At 43.0% G+C, this 25,499-nt stretch overlaps 1 protein-coding gene across 2 annotated transcripts in view; it reads left to right on the top strand.

Annotated features, from left to right (window-relative positions):
- Positions 1–25,499, top strand: part of GAB2 (GRB2 associated binding protein 2) — a 206,442-nt gene that overhangs the window by 172,368 nt on the left and 8,575 nt on the right. For both annotated transcript variants that reach the window (XM_030917233.1, XM_030917234.1), the window contains exons 4-5: positions 21,824–22,410; positions 23,990–24,084. In XM_030917233.1, the coding sequence (XP_030773093.1) occupies positions 21,824–22,410; positions 23,990–24,084 (682 nt within the window). The remainder of the gene's footprint in view (positions 1–21,823; positions 22,411–23,989; positions 24,085–25,499) is intronic.

A 25,499-nucleotide genomic window follows, 5' to 3' on the forward strand; every position in this document is an offset into this window, starting at 1 on the left:
CTGCCTTTCTGATAAACTCCAGATGATACCAGTGCAGCTTGTCTACAGCTCACCCTTTAAGTAGAAGGATTTATATAGCATTAACAGTTGCCACCACCATCACTCCAGTGATCCTGCTGACGCATCAGAGAACAAACGTAGAAACATCTCTGCTTGAATTAGCCGTTAGGGCTAATCTTTGCCCCGCCACCTCCTCTGTGAAATCTCTATTAATCTTCTTACCTGGATGGAATTCATTTTTTCTGTGAATCACCACAGCAGTTTTTTATTCTCTCTCTCACAGCATTTGGAACATTCTGCCTTGTAGTATGGATTTTTATACTAATACATTATTATTTGAAGACGGAGCTCACAGTAGGTGCATAATAAAATCTGTGTTGTAGAGGGATAACCTAGTAGAAGAGATACAACTTTCTGCAGCTGAGGAAGTCACATTGTTGTAGGCCTTTGACCAAGCCATGTTCTTCTCTGTGTTGGTTTTCACTTGTGTGGATGAGGGAATGATAGGGTAATAAGCAGGATCTCAGGGAGATTTTTGGAGAAAATAAGTTCGAATAATGTTTGCAGAATTCCAACTTAAGGGTAGGCAGGAAGCTTTCTTAAATCCAGAAAGACTGTGTATTTTCTTGTAGTAGTGGAGTAGCTTGCATCATGCTAAACCTACTGTAATAATTATAAACTCTGGACAAAATATTAAAAAATAACTTTTAAGGCCCCGAAGAGCAATTTAAAAAGGCAGAAACTGCAAGAGATCTGACTCTTGAAAGAAGTGAAATTCAGTTTACATGGCTTTTCCTATGATGTTCCAATAACATATCATCCAGAATATTCAGTATACAATGAGTAAATGCCAGATATATGAAAAACCGTATACCTTAACCCATAGTTAAGAGAACTCGATATCTAGAAAGAGATCAAAATAAACCCAGCTTTTAGACCCAGCCTACCAGACTTTAAAATAACTACATTAATTTTTTAATCTATGGGGGTAATGAATGGATATAATAGGTGAAGAGATGGTGGATTTTAGGATGGATATAGAAACTGAAAAAGAATTGGGGAGTTCCAGTTCCACTATGGTGGCAGAAGCCACCACAGGCTTTCCTTCCCACTGATTACAACTAAAAACTCTGGACAAAATCTAAAGTGCAATGCCCAAAGACTCTGAAAAGTCAATGAAAGGAGACAGATTGTAAAGGGGAGAAAAACTTGTAGAAGTGAGTACACAGAGGTAAACTTTTTGTCTCTCATGGATTTGCCTCCAGGTTGGGCCCCATCACAAAGTAGTACAGTGGAACAAATGACTAAAACGTCATAAAAACCCCATCTTTCTGAGTAGGGGAACCAGAAGAGGAGCCCCATTGGGGCTGGAAGGAGCAAGTATTCCAGAATGAAGAGAGCTGGAGAAGGGATCTTCTAACTCTGGGAATGAAACTACGTGAGTCTTAGGATCACCTTGGGCTACGCGTGTGGGACAGACCCAATCGAGTGCAACGAAGTCTATGTGAACTGAATGAAGATTTGAACTACCATACACAGGAGGAGAGACAGAACTTGCGGTCTGAACCTAACCAGGTTGATTTCCTATAAAAATTTCACTTCTCGGCCAGGCGCAGTGGCTCATGCCTATAATTCTAGCACTTTGGGAGGCCGAGGCGGGCAGATCACCTGAGGTCAGGCGTTTGAGATCAGCATGGCCAACATGGTGAAACCCCATCTCTTCCAAAAATACAGAAATTAGCTGGGCGTGGTGGTGGGCCCCTGTAAGCCCAGCTACTCAGGAGGCTGAGGCAGGAGAATCGCTTGAACCCGGGAGGTGGAGGTTGCAGTGGGCCGAGATCGTGCCACTGCACTCCAGCCTGGGTGACAGAGTGACACTCTGTCTCAAAACAAACAAAAAAAATCACTTCTCCATGGGATTATAACAGAACCCAGCATCTACACAACATAATGTTCATAGCATTCAGGATCTGTAATCCACAATGTCTCTGCCTATTGAAAACCAGGAAAATATAACCCATTCTCAATGGAAGTCACAGGTACGAACCTCAAAATAACCCAGATGTTGGAATTTTCAGACACAGATTTCAAAGCTCCTATTAAAACAACATTCCATGTAATAAAGGAAAACATACTTGAAACTAATGGAAAGAAAAAACTCTCTGCTGCCGGGCACGGTGGCTCACACCTGTAATCCCAGCACTTTGGGAGGCCGAGGCGGGTGAATCATCTGAGGTCAGGAGATCGAGACCATCCTGGCTAACACAGTGAAACCCCGTCTCTACTAAAAATACAAAAAAATTAGCCAGGCGTGGTGGTGGGCGCCTGTAATCCCAGCTACTCAGGAGGCTGAGGCAGGAGAATCGCTTGAACCTGGGAGGCGGAGGTTGCAGCAAGCTGAGATCGCACCACTGCACTCCAGCCTGGGCGAGAAGAGCAAAACTCCATCTCAAAAAAAAGAAAAAAGAAAAAAAACCCTCTGCCAACCAAGGAGACCGTATTCCACAAAAGTATCCTTCAGGAATGTAAACAAAATTAAGACATTCTCAGATAAAGGAAAAATAAGAGCATTTCCAAGAGATCTCCTTTTAAAAACTGATAAGAAATTTCCTCAGCCTGAAGCAAGATGGTACTAGATGGAAACTTGAATCTTCAGGAATGAGGGAAGAGCAATAGAAATAATAAATACCTGCATAACTATGAAAGATTATTTTTCCCTTTTAACTTCTTTAAAATATGTATAAGTGTTAAAAGCAAAACTCAAACAATGTCTAGTGAGGTTTTCCCCTGGTTTTCTTACTCTTTAGTATGAAGAGCTCCCTTTGCCATTTCTTGCCATGTGAGTGGCCTGGTGAGAAATTTTTCCAGGTTTCATTTATCTGGAAATTTCTTAATTTCACCTTCAGTTTTGAGAGAGATTTTGGTAGGTATAGAATTCCAGAATGACAGTTCTGTTTTCTTTCAGCATTTAAAGGATACCATTCTAGTCTTCTGACCTTCATTGTTTCTGATGAGAGATCAGCAGTTATTTTAATTTTTATTCTTCTGTATTTTCCTTCCTCTGAATGATTTTTTCTTTCAAAAAAATTGTAGTAAATACATAACATAAATATATCATCTTAACCATTTTTAAATGCACAGTTCAGTAAAGTACATTCATATTGTTATATAATCAATCTCCAGAAATCTTTTTATCTTACAAAACTGCAATTCTAACCATTCAACAACTCCCCATTTCCTCTTCCCTCAGGCCCTGAAAACCACCATTCTACTTTCTGTCTCTGTGAGTCTGACTTCTCTAGATGCCTTATATACATGGAATCATACTACATTTTCTTTATCCATTTATCTGTTGATGACCACTTAGGTTGATTCCATTATCTTGGCTATTGTGACTCCTGATGCAATAAACATAGGGGTGCAAATAGCTCTTCAACATACTTACTTCCTTTCCTTCAGATATATATACCCAGTAATGGTATTGCTGGATCATAAGGTAGTTCTATTGTTAGTTTTTGGAGGAACTTTCATACTGTTTTCCATAATGAGTGTACTAATTTACATTCCCACCAACAGTGTGTAAGAGTTCCCTTTTCTCCACATCCTCACCAGCATCTGTTATTTTTCTTCTTGAAAATAGCCATCCCAACTGGGGTGAGATAATATCTCATTGTGGTTTTGATTTGCATTTCCCTGGTGATTAGTGATGGTGAACTTTTTTTTTTTTTTAAATATACATGTTGGCTGGTTTTCTGTCTTAGTTTGAAATATATCTATTTTCAGCTAATTTGCCTCAACTGGATTATTTGTTTTTTTGCTGTTGAGTTGTTTGAGTTCCTTGTATATGCTGGATATCAACCTTCCATCAGATGAATAGCTTGCAGAGTGGCTTTCTCCCATTCAGTAGGTTGTCTCTTCACTCTGTCGATTGTTTCCCTTTGCTGTGCAGAAGATTTTTAGTTTAATATAGCCCCATTTGTCTTTTTTTTTTCTTTTGAGACAGAATCTCCCTCTGTCGTCCAGGCTGGAGTGCAATGGCGTGATCTTGGCTCACTGCAACCTCTGCCTCCCAGGGTCAAGTGATTCTCCTGGCTCAGCCTTTCGAGCAACTGGGACCACAGTCATGTGCCACCATGCCTGGCCAATTTTTGTATTTTTAATAGAGACAGGATTTTACAATGTTGGCCAGGCTGGTCTCGAATTCCTGACCTCAAGAAATCTGCCCATCTTGGCCTCCTAAAGTGCTGGGATTACAGATATGAGCCACCACATCCAGCCATTTGTCTATGTTTTGTTTTTGATTGTGCTTCTGAGGTCTTAGCTGGGCCCTTTTTTGTTTTTGCTTTTGACGGGAGATTGTTTTTGCAAATTCCATCTCATTACTCATAATTAGTGTGTTCAGATTTTCTATTTCTTTTTGGTTCAATCTTGGTAAGCTGTGTTTGTCCAGGAGTTTATCCATTTCTGTTAGGATTTCTAATTTGTTGGTGTATAGTTCATAATCACCTTTTTTTTTCTTTTTTCTGAGACGGTATCTTGCTCTGTCTCCCAGGCTGGAGTACAGTGGTGCGATCTCGGCTTACTGCAACCTCTGCCTCCCGGGTTCAAGTGATTCTCCTACCTCAGCCTCCCAAGTAGCTGGGACTACAGGCACGTGCCACCACGCCCGGCTAAAGTTTTTTGTATTTTTAGTATGGATGGGGCTTCACCATGTTAGCCAGGATGGTCTCGATCTCCTGACCTCATGATCCACCCACCTCGGCCTCCCAAAGTGCTGGGATTACAGGCCTGAGCCACTCACTGTGCCTGGCCCATAATCATCTTTAATGATCCTTTGCATTTCTGTGCTATTAGTTATTATTCTGTGCATTAGCTATTATGATGTCTCCTTTTTCTTTTTTATTTTATTCATTTACTTCTTTATTTTGAGACAGAGTCTCACTGTGTCGCCCAGGCTGGTGTGCAACTGCATGATTTTGGCTCACTACAACCTCTACCTCCTGGGTTCAAGTGATTCTAATGCCTCAGCCTCCCAGGTGGTTGGGACTACAGGCGCCCATCACCACTCCCGGCAAATTTTTCTGTTTTTAGTAGAGACAAAGTTTTGCCATGTTGGCCAGGCTGCTCTCTAACTCCTGACCTCAAGGAATCCACTTGCCTCAGCCTCCCAAAGTGCTGAGATTACAGGCGTGAGTCACCATGCCCAGCGTTTTGTTTTTGTTTTTTTGGGGGGGGGGACAGAGTCTCACTCTATCCCCTACACTGGAGAGTGCAGTGGTGCGATTTCAGCTCACTGCAACCTCTGCCTCTTAGGTTCAAGCAATTTTCATGCCTCAGCCACCTGAGTAGCTGGGATTACAGGCGTGTGCCACCACACCCACTAATATTTATATTTTTAGTAGAGACGGAGTTTCACCATGTTGGCCAGATCAGTAAACTCCTGATCTCAAGTGATCTGCCCGCCTCAGCCTCCCAAAGTACTGGGATTACAGGCATGAGCCATGGCACCCAGCCTCATTTTCTATTTATTTGGATCTTTTCCCTTTTTTTCTTGGTTAGTCTAGCTACTGATTTGCTTTTGTTTATTCTTTGAAAAAATTAACTTCATTTGGTTGATCTTTTGTATTTTTTGTCTCAATTTTATTTCTACTCTGATCTTTTTTTCCCCTTTTACTAATTTTGGGTTTGGTTCTTGTTTTTCTGTTTCCTTGAAATGCATCATTAGGGTGTTTATTTGAAAATTTTCTACTTTTTTAATATTAGCATTTATTGCCATAAACTTCTCTATTAATACTGCTTTTGCTATATTCCATAGGCTTTGGTATTTATCCATTTCTATTGTGTTTCTATTTTCATTTGTTTCCAGGCATTTCTAAATTTCATTCTTTTTTAAATTTTTATATTTTATTTAATTTTTTTTTAAGATGGAGTCTCGCTCTGTCACCCAGGCTAGAGTGCAGTGGTGCGATCTCGGCTCACTGCAAGCTCTGCCTCCCAGGTTCATGCCATTCTCCTGCCTCAGCCTCCCGAGTAGCTGGGACTACAGGTGCCCGCCACCACGCCTGGCTAATTTTTTGTATGTTTAGTAGAGACGAGATTTCACCATGTTAGCCAGGATAGTCTTGATCTCCTGACCTCGTGATCCCCCCACCTCAGCCTCCCAAAGTGCTGGGGTTAAAGGTGTGAGCCACTGCGCCCGGCTCTAAATTTCATTCTTAATTTTTTCATTGACCCATTAAATCATTCAGGAACATGTTGTTTAATTTTCCATGTATTTGTACAGTTTTGAAAGTTCCTCTTGTTATTGGTTTCTAGTTTTATTCCATTGTGGTTAGAAAAGATGCTTGATGTAATATCAATTATTTTAAAATCTCTTGGCCTAACATGAGGTCGGTCCTATAGAATGTCACATGTGCTAATGAGGAGAATTACACTTTGCAGCTGTTGGATGAAATGTTCTGTTAGGTCCATTTGGTCTAAAGAGCAGTTTAAATCTAGTTGATTTTCTGTCTAGGTGATCTGTCCATGCTGAGAGTGAGGTGTTGAAGTCTCCAACTATGATTATATTAGAGTCCGTCTCTCCCTGTAGATCTTAGTGGTGTTCCATAAGTCTTGCAGGTTTTCTTCACTCTTTTCATTCATATTCCCTTTTTTCCTTCTGGCTGGGTAATTTCAAACTCTACCTATCTTCAAGTTCAGATATTCTTTCTTCTAATTGATCAAGCTTGCTGTTGAAGCTCTCTATTGTGTTTTTTTTCATTCATTGAGTTCTTCAGCTGCAAGATTTCTGTTTTTTTTTTTTTCTTTGTTGAATTTTTTGTTCATATTGTGAATTTTTTTTCCTGATTTCTTTGAATTGTGTGTATTTTCTTGTACCTCACTGAGTTTTCTTAAGGTCATTATTTTGAATTCCCTTTCTGTAATTTGTTCATCTCCTTTTCAGTGGGCTCTGTTGCTAGCCAGGATTACTAGCCAGAGTTCCTTTGGTGCTTTTTTGGTGTTATAGTTCCTTCATTTTTTTGTGTTTCTTGTGTCTTCATGTTAAGTGTCCATGCTTCTGGTGGAAAGATCACCTCTTCCAGACTTTCTAGAGTGGATTTCTTAAAGACTTTCACCTGCAGTTGGGTTTTAGTGTTCCAGTTGAGAAGGATGTGATGACTGTGTTTCCACATAGGTGCAATGGTATAGTCTCCATGCAGCTTCTTTGCCTATGTTCAACATCAACAATAACTGAGTGCCTCAGTGGCCTAGACTGTAGAAGTCTGTGCAGCAGCAGTGGTGGCATAGGTTGCTAATGTCCTTAGCATCGAGGACTTTTTGGGTCTTTCTGTTCTCATTTTCCCCACAATGAGGAGACTTAGCCAGGGGGATCCCTCTTGGTGTCAGGTCTGGCATGGCCTACAAGTAGCTGCAGCAGTGCTAGGTTCTAGGTACTGGTGCTTAGAGCTTATGTGGGGTTGGGTTTCTAAGCTCAGAGTCTCATGAACCTGTTGTGGCAGCTGGGTCTTGGGGTGCCAAGGTTGGATGTGGACTGCCCACTGGGCCAGGATCTATGACTCTGTTGAACTCTCTAGCAGCTCAGGCTCAGGGGCCAGCTGTGATTCTACCCCTGGTAGGCAGAGCACAGCACTGGCCTCACCCTGGGTAAGAAGGGATGTTCTGGAGGTTTAGTTTCAGGGAGCAGGGTACAACTAGAATTTGGGAACCTGAGTGAATAAGGCTCAGTGGCAACTTGGGTCCCAGGAGATGATACACCATGTAGCAGTGATTCTGGACCCTCGTTAGGCTTAGCAAATACCTGGGAATGGCACAGTACAGCTGTCTTTTGGGCTATAGAGGGGTAGGGAACAGCACAGCAATTATACTACTTCCCAGGGAGAGGAGTATCTCAACAGCTCAGACTCTAGAGGACTAGTGTAGCTCCAGGAAAGCAAGGCACTAGAGTTGTTTGGCCTGTAGGGTAGGGTGTCTCAGCTCAGGCACTGCTCTCTTTCCCTGAGACACAGGGTCCTATATCAGCTCAGCCTTGGAATGCACCACCTCTCAGCTCAGCTGGGGCACCCATTCCCCAGGGGACAATGTGCTACTTCAGCTCAGGCCCGGGAGGGTGTGACTGTTCTGAGTAGACCAGGCATCCTTTCCCTGGAATGCAGGGTACCATATCGTTTTAGGTACTGGGGTACCTGACTCTAAGGAGCCAGTGCACTGTTTCCTAGGATGCAGCCACTGGTTTCAGCTTAGGCACTGTGGAGGCATGACTGTTCTGAGCAGCCAAGATACTCTTTTCCTAGAAGAGCGTGTACTGCTTCAGCTCTGGCCCAAGGGAGCGGGGAGAGGGGTAGGTGGATTAGCTTTACTTCTGTTTGACCCCACTGGGAAGGGTGTAACAACTGCTCATAGCTCAGCTTTGGAATGTTGGGCCACTGGGCTAGCGATGGCTCAGCCGCAGCTTAGCCTCAGGAATGAAAGGGAGCCATGGATATTCACTCCTGAAGCAAGACACACTCCAGCCATGGTTCCAATTCCAAGATGGCATAGCACAGTAGCCACACGGAACACAGCTATGTGGACCCTAGGCAACTCCCTTCACTGGACTTAGTGCCTATGAGGACTTCCGGGGACTCCAGTGGTGAGGTCTGAGATGTCCAAGGTGTTGATGGCAGTTGCCATGATCCTCTTGCCTACCTTCTCACCAAAAGAAGTTCGTCCTGGTTCCAAGCTGATCTTCAATGGAGTGGTAAAGGCCTAGTGTGTTTCCTCCGGTTCTCCGTGTGACCATCCCAAGTTTCTGTGCTCATTGAATCTCTGTTACTCCTCTCATGCATTCTGGGGCTCTCCCTCTGTTACTTTTACTAAAATGTAATTGTTCAGGAGGCTGGGTGTGGTGGCTCATGCCTGTAGTCCCAGTACTTTGGGAGGCCGAGGCAGGTGGATCACGATGTCAGGAGTTCGAGACCAGCCTGACCAACATGGTGAAACCCTGTCTCTACTAAAAATACAAAATTTAGCAGGGCGTGGTCGCGTGCGCCTGTAATCCCAGCTACTTAGGAGGCTGAGGCAGGAGAATCGCTTGAAACTGGGAAGTGGAGGTTGCAGTGAACTGAGATTGCGCCATTGCACTCCAGCCTGGGCGACAGTGCAAGACTCCATCTCAAAAAAATTAATTTAATTTAATTTAAAAATGTAGCTGTTTATTCATTGATCTGTCTTTGTGAGGGGGACAAGCAGTAGGGGTTTCTTGTTGGCCATTTTGCTAGCATCACTTCCTTTTGTTTTTTTTCTTAATAGAAATGGGTGCAATGTGGTATCTCATCATGGTTTTGATTTGCAGTTCCCTAATGATTAGTGGCGTTGAGCAACTTTTCATGTGTGTGTTGGCCATTTGTGTATCGTCTTTGGATAAATGTATATTCCAAGTCTTGTACATTTTTTAATCAGGTTGATTGTTGTTGTTAAGTTGTTGGAGTTCTTTACCTGTTCTGGATGTTAAACCCTTGCCAGATATATGACTTGCAAATGTTTCTCCCATAGATGGACTTTTTACTTTGCTGATACGTTCTTTGAAACACAGATATTTTAATTCTCATGTTCAATTTATGCATTTTTACTTTTGTTACCTGTGCTTTTGGTGTCATATTCAGGAAATCACTGTCAAATCCAATGTTATGAAGCTTTTCTTCTGTGTTTTCTTCTAAGAGATTTATAGCTGTAGCTCTTACATTTAGGTCTTTGATCCATTTTGAGTTAGTTTTTATATCTGTTTTAAGATAAAGGTCCAAAAACTTTGTTCTTGTGGGTTGACTTAGTTTTCTAGTTCTATGTGTTGCTATTTTTTTAATCTAGCAAACTTTGCACCAGTATTTCGATTTTTTTTTTTTTTTTTTTAAAGAGACAGGGTCTCACTCTGGCACCTAGGCTGGAGTACATAGCTCACTGCAGCCTCAAACTCCTGGGCTTGAGATCTTCCTGCCTCAGCCTCCCAAGTAGCTGAGACTACAGGCATATGCCACCATACTTGATTAATTTTTGTAGAGATATGGTCCCACTATGTTGTCCAGGCTGGTCCCAAACTCCTGGCCTCGAGCAGTCCTCCCACATCAGCCTCCCAAAGTGCTGGGATGAGCCACCACACCTGGCCTCTTCAAATCTTTTTCTGCCACATTTTCTTTTTTTTTTTTTTTTCCCCTCAACTTTTAAGTTGCAGGGTACATGTGCAGGATGTGCAGGTTTGTTACATAGGTAAACATGTGCCATGGTAGTTTACTGCACAGATCAACCCATCACCTAGGTATTAAGCCCAGCATGTATTAGCTATTCTTCCTGATGTTCTCCCTCCCTCTGCCCACCTAACAGGCCCCAGTGTGTATTATCCACCCACCCCCAGGTGTCCATGTGTTCTCATTGTTCAGCTCCCACTTATAAGTGAGAACATGCAGTGCTTGGTTTTCTGTTCCTGTGTTAGTTTGCTGAGGATAACAGCTTCCAGCTCCATCCATGTCCCTGCAAAGGACATGATCTCTTTCCTTTTTATGGCTGCGTAGTATTCCATGGTATATATGTACTACACTTTCTTGATCCAGTCTATCATTGATGGGCATTCCTTCTGAGACTTCAGTTATTCATATGCTAGACCACTTGATACTGACCCAACAATCACTTACATTCTCTTTTTTTCCCAATCTTTTTCTCTCTTTCTCTGCTCAGTTAAGATGATTTTTAAACTGATTTTTCAATTTTTCTTTTCCCCACCTTTTTTTTCCCCACAATTTTTTTTTTTTTTTTTTTTTTTTTTGAGACAGAGTCTCACTCTGTCGCCGGGGCTGGAGTGCAGTGGCCGGATCTCAGCTCACCGCAAGCTCCGCCTCCCAGGTTCACGCCATTCTCCTGCCTCAGCCTCCCGAGTAGCTGGGACTACAGGCGCCTGCCACCTCGCCCAACTAGTTTTTTGTATTTTTTAGTAGAGACGGGGTTTCACAGTGTTAGCCAGGATGGTCTCAATCTCCTGACCTTGTGATCGCCCGTCTCGGCCTCCCAAAGTGCTGGGATTACAGGCTTGAGCCACCGCACCCGGCCTCCCCACAAGTTTTTAGGAAGAAACTGAAGTACAGTCGTTGGCATTTATATAAAGTTTCTTCATGCCCCTTTGTAATCCATCCTTCCCTTACCTCATTCCTAGAGAACCAGTAACAGTCTTTCCATCACTACAGATTAATTTGCATTTTCTAGAATTTTACATAGATGGAATCATATTGTATGTACTAGTTTTCCTGACTTCTTTCATTCCACAAAATGCTTTTGGGATTCATCCATGTTTTTCCATGTGTCATTGGTTTGTTCCTTTTTATTGCTCAGTAGTACAGTGTATCTTTATATCACAATTCACTTTTCCATTCACATGATGATAAGCATTTAGATTGTTTCCAGTTTTGGCTGTTACAAATTAAGACCCATTTATTCTTAAAGAGTAATGAGCAAATCTTTGTAGGACCATTTGTTTTTATTTCTCTTGAGCAAATACCTAGAAAACTATGCCCAGATGGTTTTACTGGTAAATTCTACCAAGCATTCGAAGATAACACAAATCTTACCCATAGTCATTCAGAAAACATAGGAGGAGGGGATTCTTTCACAGCTCATTTTATGAGACCAGCATAACCCTACTATCGAAATCTGGCAAAGATGACAGGAAATAAAATTAGAGAGCAATATCCCCCATGAATAATAAATAGAAATGCTCTTTAAAAACAAAGGATTAGCAGTCAAATCCAACTAAATACGTATGTGTGTATATCTATATGTGTCTGTTAGGGACAATATATGTATATTAGGGAATATGCATGTGTGTATTCACATTAGGGGTAAGACATCGTGACAAAGTAGTGTTTATCCCACGAGTGTAAGGTTGGTTTGACTTCAAAAAAAAAACCAACCAATGTAATTCATTACATTAAGAGAATGAAGGAGAAAAATAATATAATCATAACCTCAATAGATGCAGAGGAAGCATTTGACAACTCAATACTTCATTGGAAAAAAATATTTCTTAGCAAACTATGAATCGAGGAGAACTTCTTTAAACTGATAAAGGACTTCTAAGGAACCCTATAGCTAAGATCATGCCTAATGGAGAAATATTGAACATCATGCCCTAAGATTGAAAACAAGGAGAAAGCACCTGTTCTTACCACTTCTATGTAACATTGTACTGGAGATCCTAGTCAGTTCCATGGAGGAAGAAAAAGAAATAAGAGTCCTGGTGTGGTGGCTCATGCCTGTAATCCCAACACTTCGGATGCTGAGGCAGGTGGGTAACTGGAGCTCAAGAGTTCAAGACCAGCCTGAGCAACATGGCGAAAACCTGTCTCTATTTTAACAACAACAACAAAAAAATTTTAAGTGAATTTAGCAAGGTCACAAGATAAAAAGGTTTTTTTGCAAAAATTAAGTTTTACAGTATGCAGCAAACAATTGGAGAAATGAAACAATTTTAATTATTTATAGAATGGTACCGGAAAACGTGGAATACTTGGGAATAAATTTAACAACAAACATGCAAGACCTCTTCACTGAAAACTATCAAATGTTGCTGATAGAAATTAAAGACCTAAATATGGAGAGTGATGTACAGTAGTTATGAACTAGAAAATTCAGTATTATTTAGATGACAGTTTTTCTCAGATTGTTCTATAGGTTCAACACAATCCAAATAAAAATCCCAGTCTCGGGTATGTCTTTATCAGCAGCATGAAAACGGATTAATACAGTAAATTGGTACCAGTAGAGTGAGGCGTTGTTGAAAAGATATCAAAAATGTGGAAGTGACTTTGGAACTGGGTAACAGGCAGAGGTTGGAACAGTCAGGAGGGCTCAGAAGAAGACAGGAAAATGTGGGAAAGTCTGGAACTTCCTAGAGACTTGTTGAATGGCTTTGACCAAAAGCCTGATAGCAATATGGACAATAAGGTCCAGGCTAAGGTGGTCTCAGATGGAGATGAGGAATTTGTTGGGAACTGGAGCAAAGGTGACTCTTGTTGTTTTAGCAAAGAGACTGGCGGCATTTTGCCCCTGCCCTAGAGATTTGTGGAACTTTGAACGAGAGATGATTTAGGGTATCTGGTGGAAGAAATTTTTAAGCAGCAAAGCATTCAAGAGGTGACTTGGATACGTTAAAGGCATTCAATTTTATAAGGGAAGCACAGCATAAATGTTCGGAAAATTTGCCACCTGATGATGTGATAGAAAAGAAACACCCAGCCGGGCGCAGTGGCTCACGCCTGTAATCCCAGCACTTTGGGAGGCCAAGGTGGGCGGATCACAAGGTCAGGAGATCGAGACCATCCTGGCTAACACGGTGAAACCCCGTCTCTACTAAAAATGCAAAAAATTAGCCGGGCGTGGTGGTGGGCGCCTGTAGTCCCAGCTAATCGGGAGGCTGAGGCAGGAGAATGGCGTGAACCTGCGAGGCGGAGCTTGCAGTGAGCAGAGATCGCTGCCACTGCACTGTAGTCTAGGCGACAGAGTGAGACTCCGTCTCAAAAAGAAAAGAAAAACCCATTTTCTGGGGAGAAAAGCTGGCTGCAGAAATTTGCATAAGTAGCAAGGAGCCTAATATTAATCTCCAAGACCATGGGGAAAATGTCTCCAGGACATGTCAGAGACCTTCATGGCAGCCCCTTCCAGAGGCTGGGGAGGAAAAAGTCTGTTGCTCTGTCTCCCAGGCTGGAATGCAGTGGCACGATCTCGGCTCACTGCAACCTCCGCCTGCCGAGTTCAAGCAGTTCTCCTGCCTCAGCCTCTTGAGTAACTGGGATTAAGGCACGTGCCACCACCACTCTCGGCTAATTTTTGTATTTTTAGTAGAGATGGGTTTCCACCATGTTGGCCAAGCAACCAAAGAAATTTTTAAAAGAACAACAATAAAGTCAGGATTTATACTACTTGATTTCAAGACTTCCTGTCAAACTGTAGTAAGAGATACAAGATAATGTTGTATTGGTGAAAGGATAAAAACCTATAGATCACTAGAAGAAATTAGCAAGTCCAGGAGAGAGATATATATAAATACATTTATGTGTATAAATATTTGAAATGCATATATAAATATAAATATTTTAAATATATAAATACATAAAGAATTATTAAAAATATATAATATATAGGTGCCAATGGAGAAAGGAAAAACCTTTTCTGCAAATGATGCTGAAACAGCTTGACATTCATATAGGAATAATAAAAAAAAGAACAGCAACCCTTACTTCATATCACACCACTCACCCAAAAATTAAAATGTATCAGAGACATAAATGTAAAATCCAATACTACAAAACTTCTAGGCTGGGCTCAGTAGCTCACGCCTGTAATCCCAGCACTTTGGAAGACTGAGAAGGGCAGATTGCTTGAGCTCAGGAGTTGAAAACCAGCCTGGCTAACATGGCAAAACCCAGTCTCTACAGAAAATACAAAAAGTAGCCAGGCGTGTTCACATGTGCCTGCATTCCCAGCTACTGGGCAGGCTGTGGTGGGAGGATTGCTTGAGCCTGGCGGAGATCAAGACTGCAGGGAGCCAAGATCATTCCATTGCAGTCCAGCCTGAGTGACAGAATAAGACCCTGTATTTAAATAAAAAGAAAAGAAAAGAAACTTCTAGAAGAAAGCATCTCCATGATTTTGAGGTAAGCAAAGATTTTTATATAGGACACAAAAAGCAAGAATCATAAAAGAGAAAAAAATGATAAAGTAGTCTTTATCAAAATTAAAACTTGTTCTTCAAGAGGCCTCTTTAAGAAAACAAAATGGGCTGGGTGTGGTGGCCCACGCCTGTAATCCCAGCACTTTGGGACACCGAGGCAGGCAGATCACTTGAGGCCAGGAGTTCGAGATCAGCCTGGCCAACGTGATGAAGCACCATGCTAAACCTCTGTTAAAAATACAAAAATTAGGCATGGATGTGCTCACCTCTATAGTCCCAGCTACTAGAGAGGCTAAGGCATGAGAATTGCTTGAACCCAGGAGGTGGAGGTTGCAGTGAGCCAAGATCGCACCACTGCACTCTAGCTTTGGCAACAGAGTAAGCGAGACTCCATCTCAAAAATAAAAAATAAAATAAAACAAGTCACAAAATGTGAGAAAATACTCAACGCGCATATCTAACAAAGGATTTGTTTCTAGTCCATATAAAGAACTTTTACAACTCAATAAGAAGAGAACAATCCAATTTTTTTTTTAATGGGCAAAATATTTGAACAGATACTTCACCACAAAAAGATACAGAAATGTCCAATAACCACATGAATAAATGTTCAGTGATCTGGGAAATGCAAATTAAAATCTCAGTGAGATTCTGCTTTACCTCTGCTGGAAGGGCTAAAATAAAAATGGCTAACAGGCCAGACACAGTGGCTCATGCCTGTAATCCCAGCACTTTGGGAGGCCAAGGCAGGCGGATTGCTTCACCTCACAAGTTTGAGACTAGCTCAGGCAACATGGCGAAACCCCGTCTCTACCAAAAACAATCCAAAAAAAAAAAAAAAATTAGCCAAGCATGGTGGTGCATGCCTGTAGCTCCAGCTACTCAGAAGCCTGAGGTGGGAGGATGGCTTGACCCCAGGATGCGCAGGTTGCAGTGAGCTGAGATCACACCACTGCACTCCAGCCTGGGCAATAGAGCCAGACCTCGTCTCAAAAAAAAAAAAAAAAAAAAAAAAAAAAAAGGTTAACAGTGCCTGCCAAGTATTGGTAAGTATATGAATAGGCTTTAATCCTGTGTTTTCTCTAGCATTCACATTATATACTAGGTGCTGTGGAAAAAAGAAATGATGCTTTAAAGTTTACAAAGCACTTTTACATTGGGTACCTCATATGATCTCCAAAGTAATCCTATAAGGTTATTTTTGAGTAGGGAGTATAAAGTGAATCAGCCCATTCATCCCTGCATAGCATAGACTAGACATAACTATGTCTGATTGGATTACGGACGCTACTAATACCAGTCTTCTATCTCTTTTTTCATTTATGTGGGAACCTGATTATAAAGATACAGTAAATTAAGCACCTTAGAAATAAAACTGTGAATTATGTATTTATCATCACTTTTACTGCAATAATAGCCACTAGTTTTCCTTCAAGTACTAGATAATATGTATTCCTGCTAAAATAACTTCAGTTCTCAAAATGCAGGTCTTCCACTGAGCTAAAATAAGTAACTGCTCAGAATAATATCTGTTGCCAATTGAAAGAGTTTTGAACTGGCAAAGTCAAGACAAATAGAGTTCTTTTTCTGTTTGAAGACAAATTGGTTTCACTGGACTTATTTTTGTCCTCCAGCCTTTGGGGCCTCATTCCAGATTCTAGCCAGTGTCTGTCTTCTTATTTCAAGAAGGCTATTAAACCTGTAACAGATAATACATTGATGTGAGTCACATGCCCTGAAAAGCCATAATTCTGGTGAGGGTTATGGGGAGTGAAATTTCATTGATGAGATTCCAGAATCATTGATCCTGCAGCCGTACTCTATAGAAAGATGGTGGGTAAATGGTAAAATTAGAAATGTCAATCGAGAGCTTACCCATCATTAATCTTTTCCAAGTCTTCCCTAACTCATTCACCAGAGGCTTTGATTGACCAAAGGCAAAATATACAACTTTTCGTTCACATACACAGCTTTACTCTATAACCAGAGAGACCTGTCAAAATTGGCTCAGAACTGCAGCCAGAAAGGTTTGCAATACAAAGATCACCTCATCTCAAAGATATGTGACACAGAGTTTTCTTCTTTCACAGGAAGAATCCATTTGGAATGGGTCAAATGCAAGAGGATAGTTCAAATGACCTCTTAAACAATGACCAGTGACAGTTACAGAACTCTAAATGGTGGTTAATCTACTTACAAGCATTTTATATTAAGTTACCCTTAAATGGGAACATACTCATTGAAAATAAAAATAAGTCCTTCATCATTAGGGTTATTGGAGTCCAGTGGGATAGAAAAAAGCAAAATCATCATATAGTTTGGTATATAAAATTATATGAAAATGTGTGGAAAAACAAGTACAAAATGAAGTGGCTAGAAAAACTAGAAAACCATTTTTAAAAGCCAAGGGAAGGCCAGGCACGGTGGCTCATGTCTGTAATCCCAGCACTTTGGGAGGCCGAGGCGGGCACACCACGAAGTCAAGAGTTCGAGACCAGCCTGGCCAATATGGTGAAACCCCGTCTCTACTAAAAATACAAAAATTAGCCAGGTGCAGTGGCACGCTTCTGTAATCACAGCTACTCGGGAGGCTGAGGCAGGAGAATTGCTTGAACCCAGGAGGCAGAGGTGGCAGTAAGCCAAGATTGCATCACTGCACTCCAGCCTGGGAGACAGAGTGAGACTCCATCACCAACAACAACAATAACAAAAAAAGCCAAGGGAGAGACTGTGTGATGCTGTGTGATGACAGTAGCCTCTTTAGCCTCTGGAGGAGCCATTGGCCAGGAATGGAAAGGAAAGGCACTTGGCACAGCTGACTCGAGGGAATATCTTCTCTCAAACTTCTTCTTGCCTCCGGGGAACTCCCCTACATACTTGTGTTTGAGTATCTTCCTGTACCAACTCTGCCATTTACTGTTTTCCTCATCTGATAATGTGAAAAGTAAGAGGTGTGTCTCAGAACTGTTAGGATGATTTAAAATGAGATCACATGCGATATGTATGGCATAGTATCTTGCCTATTTTATAAGGCTCCTGTAAGCCCAGCCCTGGAAGAGAAGCCTCTCTCCAAATCCACCACGTCTGGGTGGATTATCCATCCCACAAAAGCAACTCAGGTCATCACAGTGGCATAGGCCTCAGTTAAGGTTTACATGAAAATACTAAAGGCCACAGGACTACTGAGTATTTGGAATTCCCCATCTGGATTATTGCCCAAAGGGAGCACACTGTAGCGTGGTTTGCGCAGCAGGGGTGCCCAGAGACCCAGGTGCTAGAACAAATTCCCTACCCTCTGAGTATGTAACTTTGGGCAAGAGTCCCTTGTTCAACTCCTCTTACTTGGTTACTGAGGAAATAATCAGTCTCCCTCAACATGTATCACTATGATCTATCATGTGCCTGGCACTATGCCAGGGTACAGGATATGGCCCTCTGCCTTCTAGGAGCATATGGTCTGGTAGAAGTGGAAAGACAGAGACCTGAATAACTGACATAAGGCAGAATAAGGTGAGCGTTGTGATGGAAGCACAGAGTGCTGTGGGTAGCACAGAGGAAGGAATGATTACCGTAAAAAGGAGAATTAGGGACCTATAATACCTTTGTAGAGTGAAAAGGCTTCTTGTGGACTTTGTGTAAAATGTTGATGTATCAAGGAAGCATTCCACAGGGAGGTGAGTAATGCGAGAACAGGGCTGAAGTTTAGACTACACAGGACATGTTTAGGGATGAGTGAGTAGTTCTGTGAGTGAGACGGGAGGATGCCGGGGTAGAAGGAAGTTGGAGCATAAGCTAGTGGGTTCTACAGAGGAAGGGTTTTGATCTGCTGATCAGAAGGTTTGGGCCAAGCCCAGGAAAAAGGGTGGCAGCCCCATACTTTTGTTTATTCATTTGCTTACTTACAACAAACATGTATTCATTATTTACATTGCAACAAGCATTAACCTGGGTGCTAAGGAGAGAAAAAAGAGTAAGACACAGTTTCTTTCTTCAAGGAAATCACAGTCTGTTGGCAGAGATAAGTAGTAATGGTGCCTAATATAGGTAACACTTGCTCCCTGCTCCAAGAACAAAGTTAAGCAAGTGATTAAGTTAAGCAATGCTTAGAGGTAGAGGATGTAAGAATGGCCTTGAAAGATGTGTCCTCTAAGATGACTTTGAAGGATAAATGGAATAGGAGCTTGCCAGATTGAGGTAAGAAGTCTTCCAGACACAGCCCAACAACACAACAAAGCCCAATGCTTGACTGACTGGGGCACACAGGGAACACTGCAAAGTTCCGTTTGGATTCTAGAGTGGAAAAGGGAACTAAAAAGAAAAGATCGGTGAGATGAGTTGGGATAAACCTTGGAGTATGGGCTTAATCCTGAAGCATTGAGGCAGTATTGAAAATGTTTACACTGGGAAGTTAGGAAAGTAAATAGTAGTAGGATGGAAGAATCAGAGAGGCCCTGGGCAGAAATCATAATGTGGGTGACTCCCAGGTTTCTGGCTTGAGTAACTGGTGCCATTCCCAAAATAAGAGAGTCAGGAGGAGAAGTAAGAGTTCCAGAGGAAGATGATGAGTTCGTTCTTGACTATGTTGAAGGTTATTGCAGGGTACCTGTGATGCTCTTGCAACCCCATTGCCACCTTGAAATCCTTCAGAGGCTCCCTATTGCCTTCAGTCCTGGCCTGCATTGTCTTCTCTCAGCCCTGCCTTCTAATGTGCTTGCTGCAGCCTGAGCAGCTTCGAGTTCCTAGAACTTGCCAGGTTGTGTTCTACATCTTTGAGCCTTCACCTAGAACACCATTTCCCTTCTCCTGCCTTCTGCCTGGCCAGTTGTGGCTCATCCTTCCAGACTCACTCAAGATAATAACATCTCTGAAGGAGGCTTCCCTGACGTTGTCTACCACCACCCCACCAAGGGCTGATACCAACTGTCAACAGCTACATACTCACCCCTACTTGACTAATGATTTGCATCCATGTCACCTCCTCCACTGCTGTGACATTCCCTGACCACCCCTCACTGGGCAGGTGGCATCTCTGTATCCCTCTTGCCTGGCCCAGATGGAACTTAGGACATCAGTAAATGTAAAATGAACAAATCCAGATGGGCGCATCCAACAGAGAGTTGGAAATTCCAAAAAAAAAAAAAAAAAAAAGCAAAATGAAAGGCACCAGAAAAATGCATACAACATTAACACCTTATGTCTACCATTAGCTCCCCCTGCCACCCCCGTCCTCTTCCCCGAACACTACATTATCTGAAGGCTAGATATTCAATCATCCAAGCCCCTGGCTGTTGGCCTGGTTATGTGTGTGGAATGGAACAGAAAGGGAGGAGGAGTGCAGAGGCCCAGGGAGGAGCATCAGTGAAGGTTTGGAGACTGACCTGGAATTCCTAGCCATCATGGGTACAGTTTACATGAGAGGAAGCTTGGCTTACACACCTGTTTCCTCTTTCTAAGCTCTGGCCCGTATTTTCTAACACCATCTGGTGGCCACATCTGTAAATAACAAACTCCTCAGGAGCTGAGAGAGCTTCTGTAAGGCAAAAGGTCAAGGGATTGGCCTCAGAGGGCTATGTATTACAGCCCCCACAAGTTTATATGCATTTGAGATTTGCCTTTTCTGATGAGACACTTCAAGAGCTTTTGACCAGAATTTTAAAAACTCTTACAGCCTCCAAAAGGCTGAGAATCACTACTACAAAGGATTCTTTTTTTCCCCAAGTGAAATCCTATGAAGAATCATCATATAAAAGCTAAAGAAGCAGACCTAAATCCCTGCTTGCTCAGAACTTCACCCTCCAATTTCCCAAAGCACCTACAGAGAACATAGAATCTAGTTTGAAAACCACTTTTGCGAAGCGAAGGGCTTGCAGCGCATCAGGGCCAGATGGGCCCTTAGAAATCATTGTGATGAACTAGGTCACACCTGAGAGAGGAGGCTTGGTGAAACGCACAGCACGTATCGGTAGCAGTACTGGAACCTAACACAAGTGTCCCCTCTTGTTTCTCATCTGTTTTTACTGCTTGCCTTATTGCCCAAAACCTAAATTTAAAAATGTACTAATCAAAACTTTTTCTATCCTGAATATGGTTCCCAAACAGGAAACCATTCTTCCTATAGATTTCTAGATCTCTGGAAAGAGATCTTTCCCCTCAAAATGCCTCTCAACCAACCATAAATCATTGTAGAAAATAAATCTATAGCTTACGTTTGAATAGTTTGTTGTTTGTGTTGGGGGGTGTGTTTTTTTGAGACAGGGTCTCACTCTGTTTACTAGGCTGGAATGCAGTGGTGTGATCATAGCTCACTCTAACTTCGAACTTCTGGGTTCAATCAATCCTCCTGCCTTAGCCCCCTCAGGAGCTAGGACTACAGGTGTGCAGCACCCTGCCCAGCTAGTTTGTTTTTTTGTTTGTTTGTTTGTTTGTTCGTTTGGTAGCAATGGAGTCTTATTATGTTCCCATGCTGGTCTTGAACTCCTAGCCTCAAGTGAACCTCCCACCTCAGCCTCCCAAAGTGCAGGGATTACAGGCATGAGCCACTGCACCTGACCCAAATAATTCTTTGTAACTTACAACATCAATACCCATGGGCTAGTTTCACAGTGGCAGAATAGACTCAGAGAGATGAAATGACTTGTTTGCTGTTTCCTGTCATCAACTTAAAGGTTCTTTCCACTGTCTCACAACATTTGTATTTGAATGTGCATATTCTGTGGTACTTAAAACAATGAACAGATAGGCAGTCCAACCGGCTTACTGATACCTGGTCAGGGAGTGGGGGTTAACCCCCGCAAATAACTGCCATTTGGAGATGGGGGACAGATGAAGTCTAATATTGTTTAAACATTCATGTACTAGAGTCTAGTATCTAAACAACCTTCAAAATATGCTTTTAGTCATCATTTTACAGATGCCTAAACCTATAGTCCTAGCTCCTGAGAAAGTGCTTTGCCTCAAGGTCACACAGCTAGTAATTGGCAAATCGTAGGTAAACCTCAGGTTAGCCTGACTCCTCATCCTGTATTTTGCCTACATCAGTTAACTTCATGGGGCTTTGAACATCCCAGCCTGTCTCCTTCGGGGCAGTCCTTGGCTTGTCTCACCCTCCTGCCCATTCCCTTCTTTCTCTTTTAGGAGTGCCAGCTTCTCTCAGGGCACCAGAGCCTCTTTTCTCATGAGAAGTGACACGGCTGTACAAAAACTTGCCCAGGGCAATGGACACTGTGTCAACGGGGTCAGTGGTCAAGTCCATGGCTTCTATAGCCTTCCCAAGCCGAGCCGGCACAATACAGAATTCAGAGACAGTACCTACGACCTCCCCCGCAGCCTGGCCTCCCATGGCCACACCAAGGGCAGCCTCACAGGCTCCGAGACAGATAATGAGGATGTGTACACCTTCAAGACACCAAGCAACACCCTGTGCCGGGAGTTTGGGGACCTCCTGGTAGACAATATGGATGTTCCGGCCACCCCACTCTCAGCCTACCAGATCCCTAGGACATTCACTCTGGACAAAAACCATAATGCCATGACAGTGGCCACTCCTGGGGACTCAGCCATAGCCCCCCCACCACGCCCCCCCAAGCCAAGTCAGGCAGAAACACCTCGATGGGGTAGTCCTCAGCAGAGACCTCCAATCAGTGAAAATAGCAGATCTGTCGCTGCCACCATTCCCAGACGCAACACCCTCCCTGCAATGGACAACAGCCGACTTCACCGAGGTCAGTATAAGCCCTAGCGGAGACTCAGAGGGAGGAGGAGGTAACACAGGGGTTCTCAATAGTTTGGTAGTCCTTGGTCTTCTGTGGCCGAGGGGAACTTATGAACCACCTAGGTCACTGATACTCACAAACGTAGGTGTCTTCTACCCAGATCCCTTACCAGTTGGGTCCTCCAGCACAGGAGGCTGTTAGTAGCAGTTGTATAACAGAGCTAGTCCCGGAGAAGTTAATATTCTAATGGAGAATAGGACATTCTTGATTAACCACAGTATAACATATTATGGGTTTAGAAGTCCAAATCATTATATTTTTTCATTTATAAATCAAACCAGGCCGGGCGCGGTGGCTCAAGCCTGTAATCCCAGCACTTTGGGAGGCCAAGACGGGCGGATCACGAGGTCAGGAGATCGAGACCATCCTGGCTAACACGGTGAAACCCCGTCTCTACTAAAAACTACAAAAAACTAGCCGGGTGACGTGGCGGCGCCTGTAGTCCCAGCTACTCGGGAGGCTGAGACAGGAGAATGGCGAGAACCCGGGAGGCGGAGCTTGCAGTGAGCTGAGATCCGGCCACAGCACTCTAGCCTGGGTGACAGAGCGAGACTCCGTCTCAAAAAAAAAAAAAAAAAAAAAAAAAAAAATCAAACCAAAGATCTAAAAATTAAATTTAGAAGATCAGTCCAAACTAGAGTGAAACCTCTGTGGACTAACAGACTGTTAAAGCAAAATGAGATCTTAAGAATATTTTCTGAATCATACTTGAATCTCTTTGGTTGAAGTCAAAATTTTTTTTGAAGTACCTAAATTCTATTGTTACTTGTTTTCCACCGAGAGTGTTCCAACTCTGCATGTAACCTCCTCTGTATGATGAAAAAATAGAACAATATTAATTCCTTTCATTTTGCATCTTGCTTTATAGCTTACAAAGCCTTTTCTTGTCCATCCTGTTGTTTAAGCCAGGCAGAGAGGTTGGTGGGACAAAACCTCCTTGTCTCCATCTCACATGAGGCCAATGACAGTTAAGAGACTTAAACAGAGTTGCAGAGTCGTTGTGCCAGAGATGAGACTCAGACCCTAGAGTCCCAGCTCTTGGTTTAGACTTCTTTGCCGCCTTTCAATCCATCAACAATTTGAGCAGTCATACTGTGCTTTGGAACTGAGATGATAAAGACATACATAAAACATGTTCCTGCCCTTCAGAGCTTACATCTCGTTGGGAAAATAAAACCAACCTGATATAAATCAGGACAAGTATTGTTACTGTGGTATTCAGAGAACTGATGGCTGGGGTGAGTGGGACAGGTAAGTGCTATAGGAGTCAAAGGAGAGGTGCATAGATGAGGGTAGAGTAGTCAAGGATGGCTTCTCTGCAGATGCTAACACTGGAGCTACATCTAGAAGCCCAGGAGGATTTTTGAACTGAGGAGTGATGTGTTCGAAGAAATTCCTTATCATTTGGGGTTGAGAGTGGTATCTTCTGGAGTATCAGTAAGACCTTCAACCACACTGGTGAGGGTATGGGGAAGTGTCAACACATGAATCAACCATGAGTACATACGGATCCTCCTTCCTCTGTCAGCTTCTTCCTGTGAGACCTACGAGTACCCACAGCGCGGTGGAGAGAGTGCAGGCCGGTCTGCTGAATCCATGAGTGATGGAGTCGGCTCTTTCCTGGTGAGTGTGGGTTAACCAGGGGTCCTCAGGCAGGCCTGGTTAGGTAAAAGGTCATACCTTATGGAACTAAAAGCACAACCCCAAAAGAGTGATGGCATCTCCATCTTAAGACACTGCCCAAGTTCTTGTCTCAGTTCAGAACCCTGCGTTGAGTCTTTGGACAAGTAAGATACAAGTATTCTAGTTCGGAAGAAATGTAAGTGCTAAGGTAGACTGGATTACAAGGTTCACCAACCTTGTAGGTAAGCAGAGAGTCTAGAATGCAATAGACCCAGGCTGCACGGTGGGGGATCTTCTAAGGCAACAACCTTACCCACATGGCCTCACATGTAGGAGGGAGGCTTCAGTGTGAGACTCCAGGCAAGGGTAGTACTCACAGTCAGGCTAAGTGGCAGAATTATGGCTTGAGAGCAGGATCCCAGACTGCCCTCTGGAAGATGCTTACTACAGTTCTTCAAGGTGTCAGGCAAGAAAACCAAGGCCTGGCTTCAGGCCCACTGGTAAGACAGTGAAATCAGGTAACCAAAGCAGAAGCAGCTTAGTTGTATGTCAGGGCACGTAGAGCAAGAGTTAGAGGAAGGCTATAGCCGGGGTGCTGTATTGCACAACTCTGTAGAAGCTCCGACTGCAGCTTGGTGGTCCCCTAGGTGCCTGGAGTGAGCCCCAGGTACTTAGGAACCTGGACTGGGGAAACACAACTGGCCCCAGACCTCACCTTTCAGAGCCAGGACTCCTAATATGCTCCTTGTTCTGATCCAGGGCCTGAGATGCTGACCTGCCAATGGTGAGTCTGGACTTGAGGTGGAGGGCAGGTCCTGAACCAAACCTACAGTCTATGGACTATGCTACCCACAGTGTTGGTCAGGCATCTAGAAAGCCAAGTGGACCCAGTCACCAAGAATATTTTATACTCTAGATTTATCAAAAATTATTGGTGGATGCCAAAGGATCATGAAGGCTTGAAGGGGCCCACAGACCTCATATATTCTTATCTCCCACTCTGCTTCCTTTTTTTTTTATTTTTTATTTTTTGAAACAGAATCTCGCTCTGTCACCCAGGCTGGAGTGCAGTGGTGTGATCTTGGCTCACTACAACCTCAGCCTCCCAGCTTCAAGCGATTCTCGTGTCTCAGCCTCCTGAGTAGCTGGGACTACAAGCATATGTCACCACGCCCAGCTAATGCTTTGTATTTTTAGTAGAGAGGAAGTTTTGCCTTGTTGGCCAAGCTGGTCTCGAACTCCTCACCTCAAGTGATCCAACTGCCTTAACCTCCCACTACTCTGCTTTCTTTTTTGGTCTCCCCAGGGTCTCCCTTATAGCTTCAAAATGTAGCTAACCCAGTCATGACTTATCTTGCCTAGTTTACAAAGTCTTACCCACTTCCTGTTTCTTCTTGCTAGTAACAGCTGTATTT

This window comes from Rhinopithecus roxellana, chromosome 15 (genome assembly GCF_007565055.1).
Source record: "Rhinopithecus roxellana isolate Shanxi Qingling chromosome 15, ASM756505v1, whole genome shotgun sequence".
NCBI lineage: Eukaryota > Metazoa > Chordata > Mammalia > Primates > Cercopithecidae > Rhinopithecus > Rhinopithecus roxellana.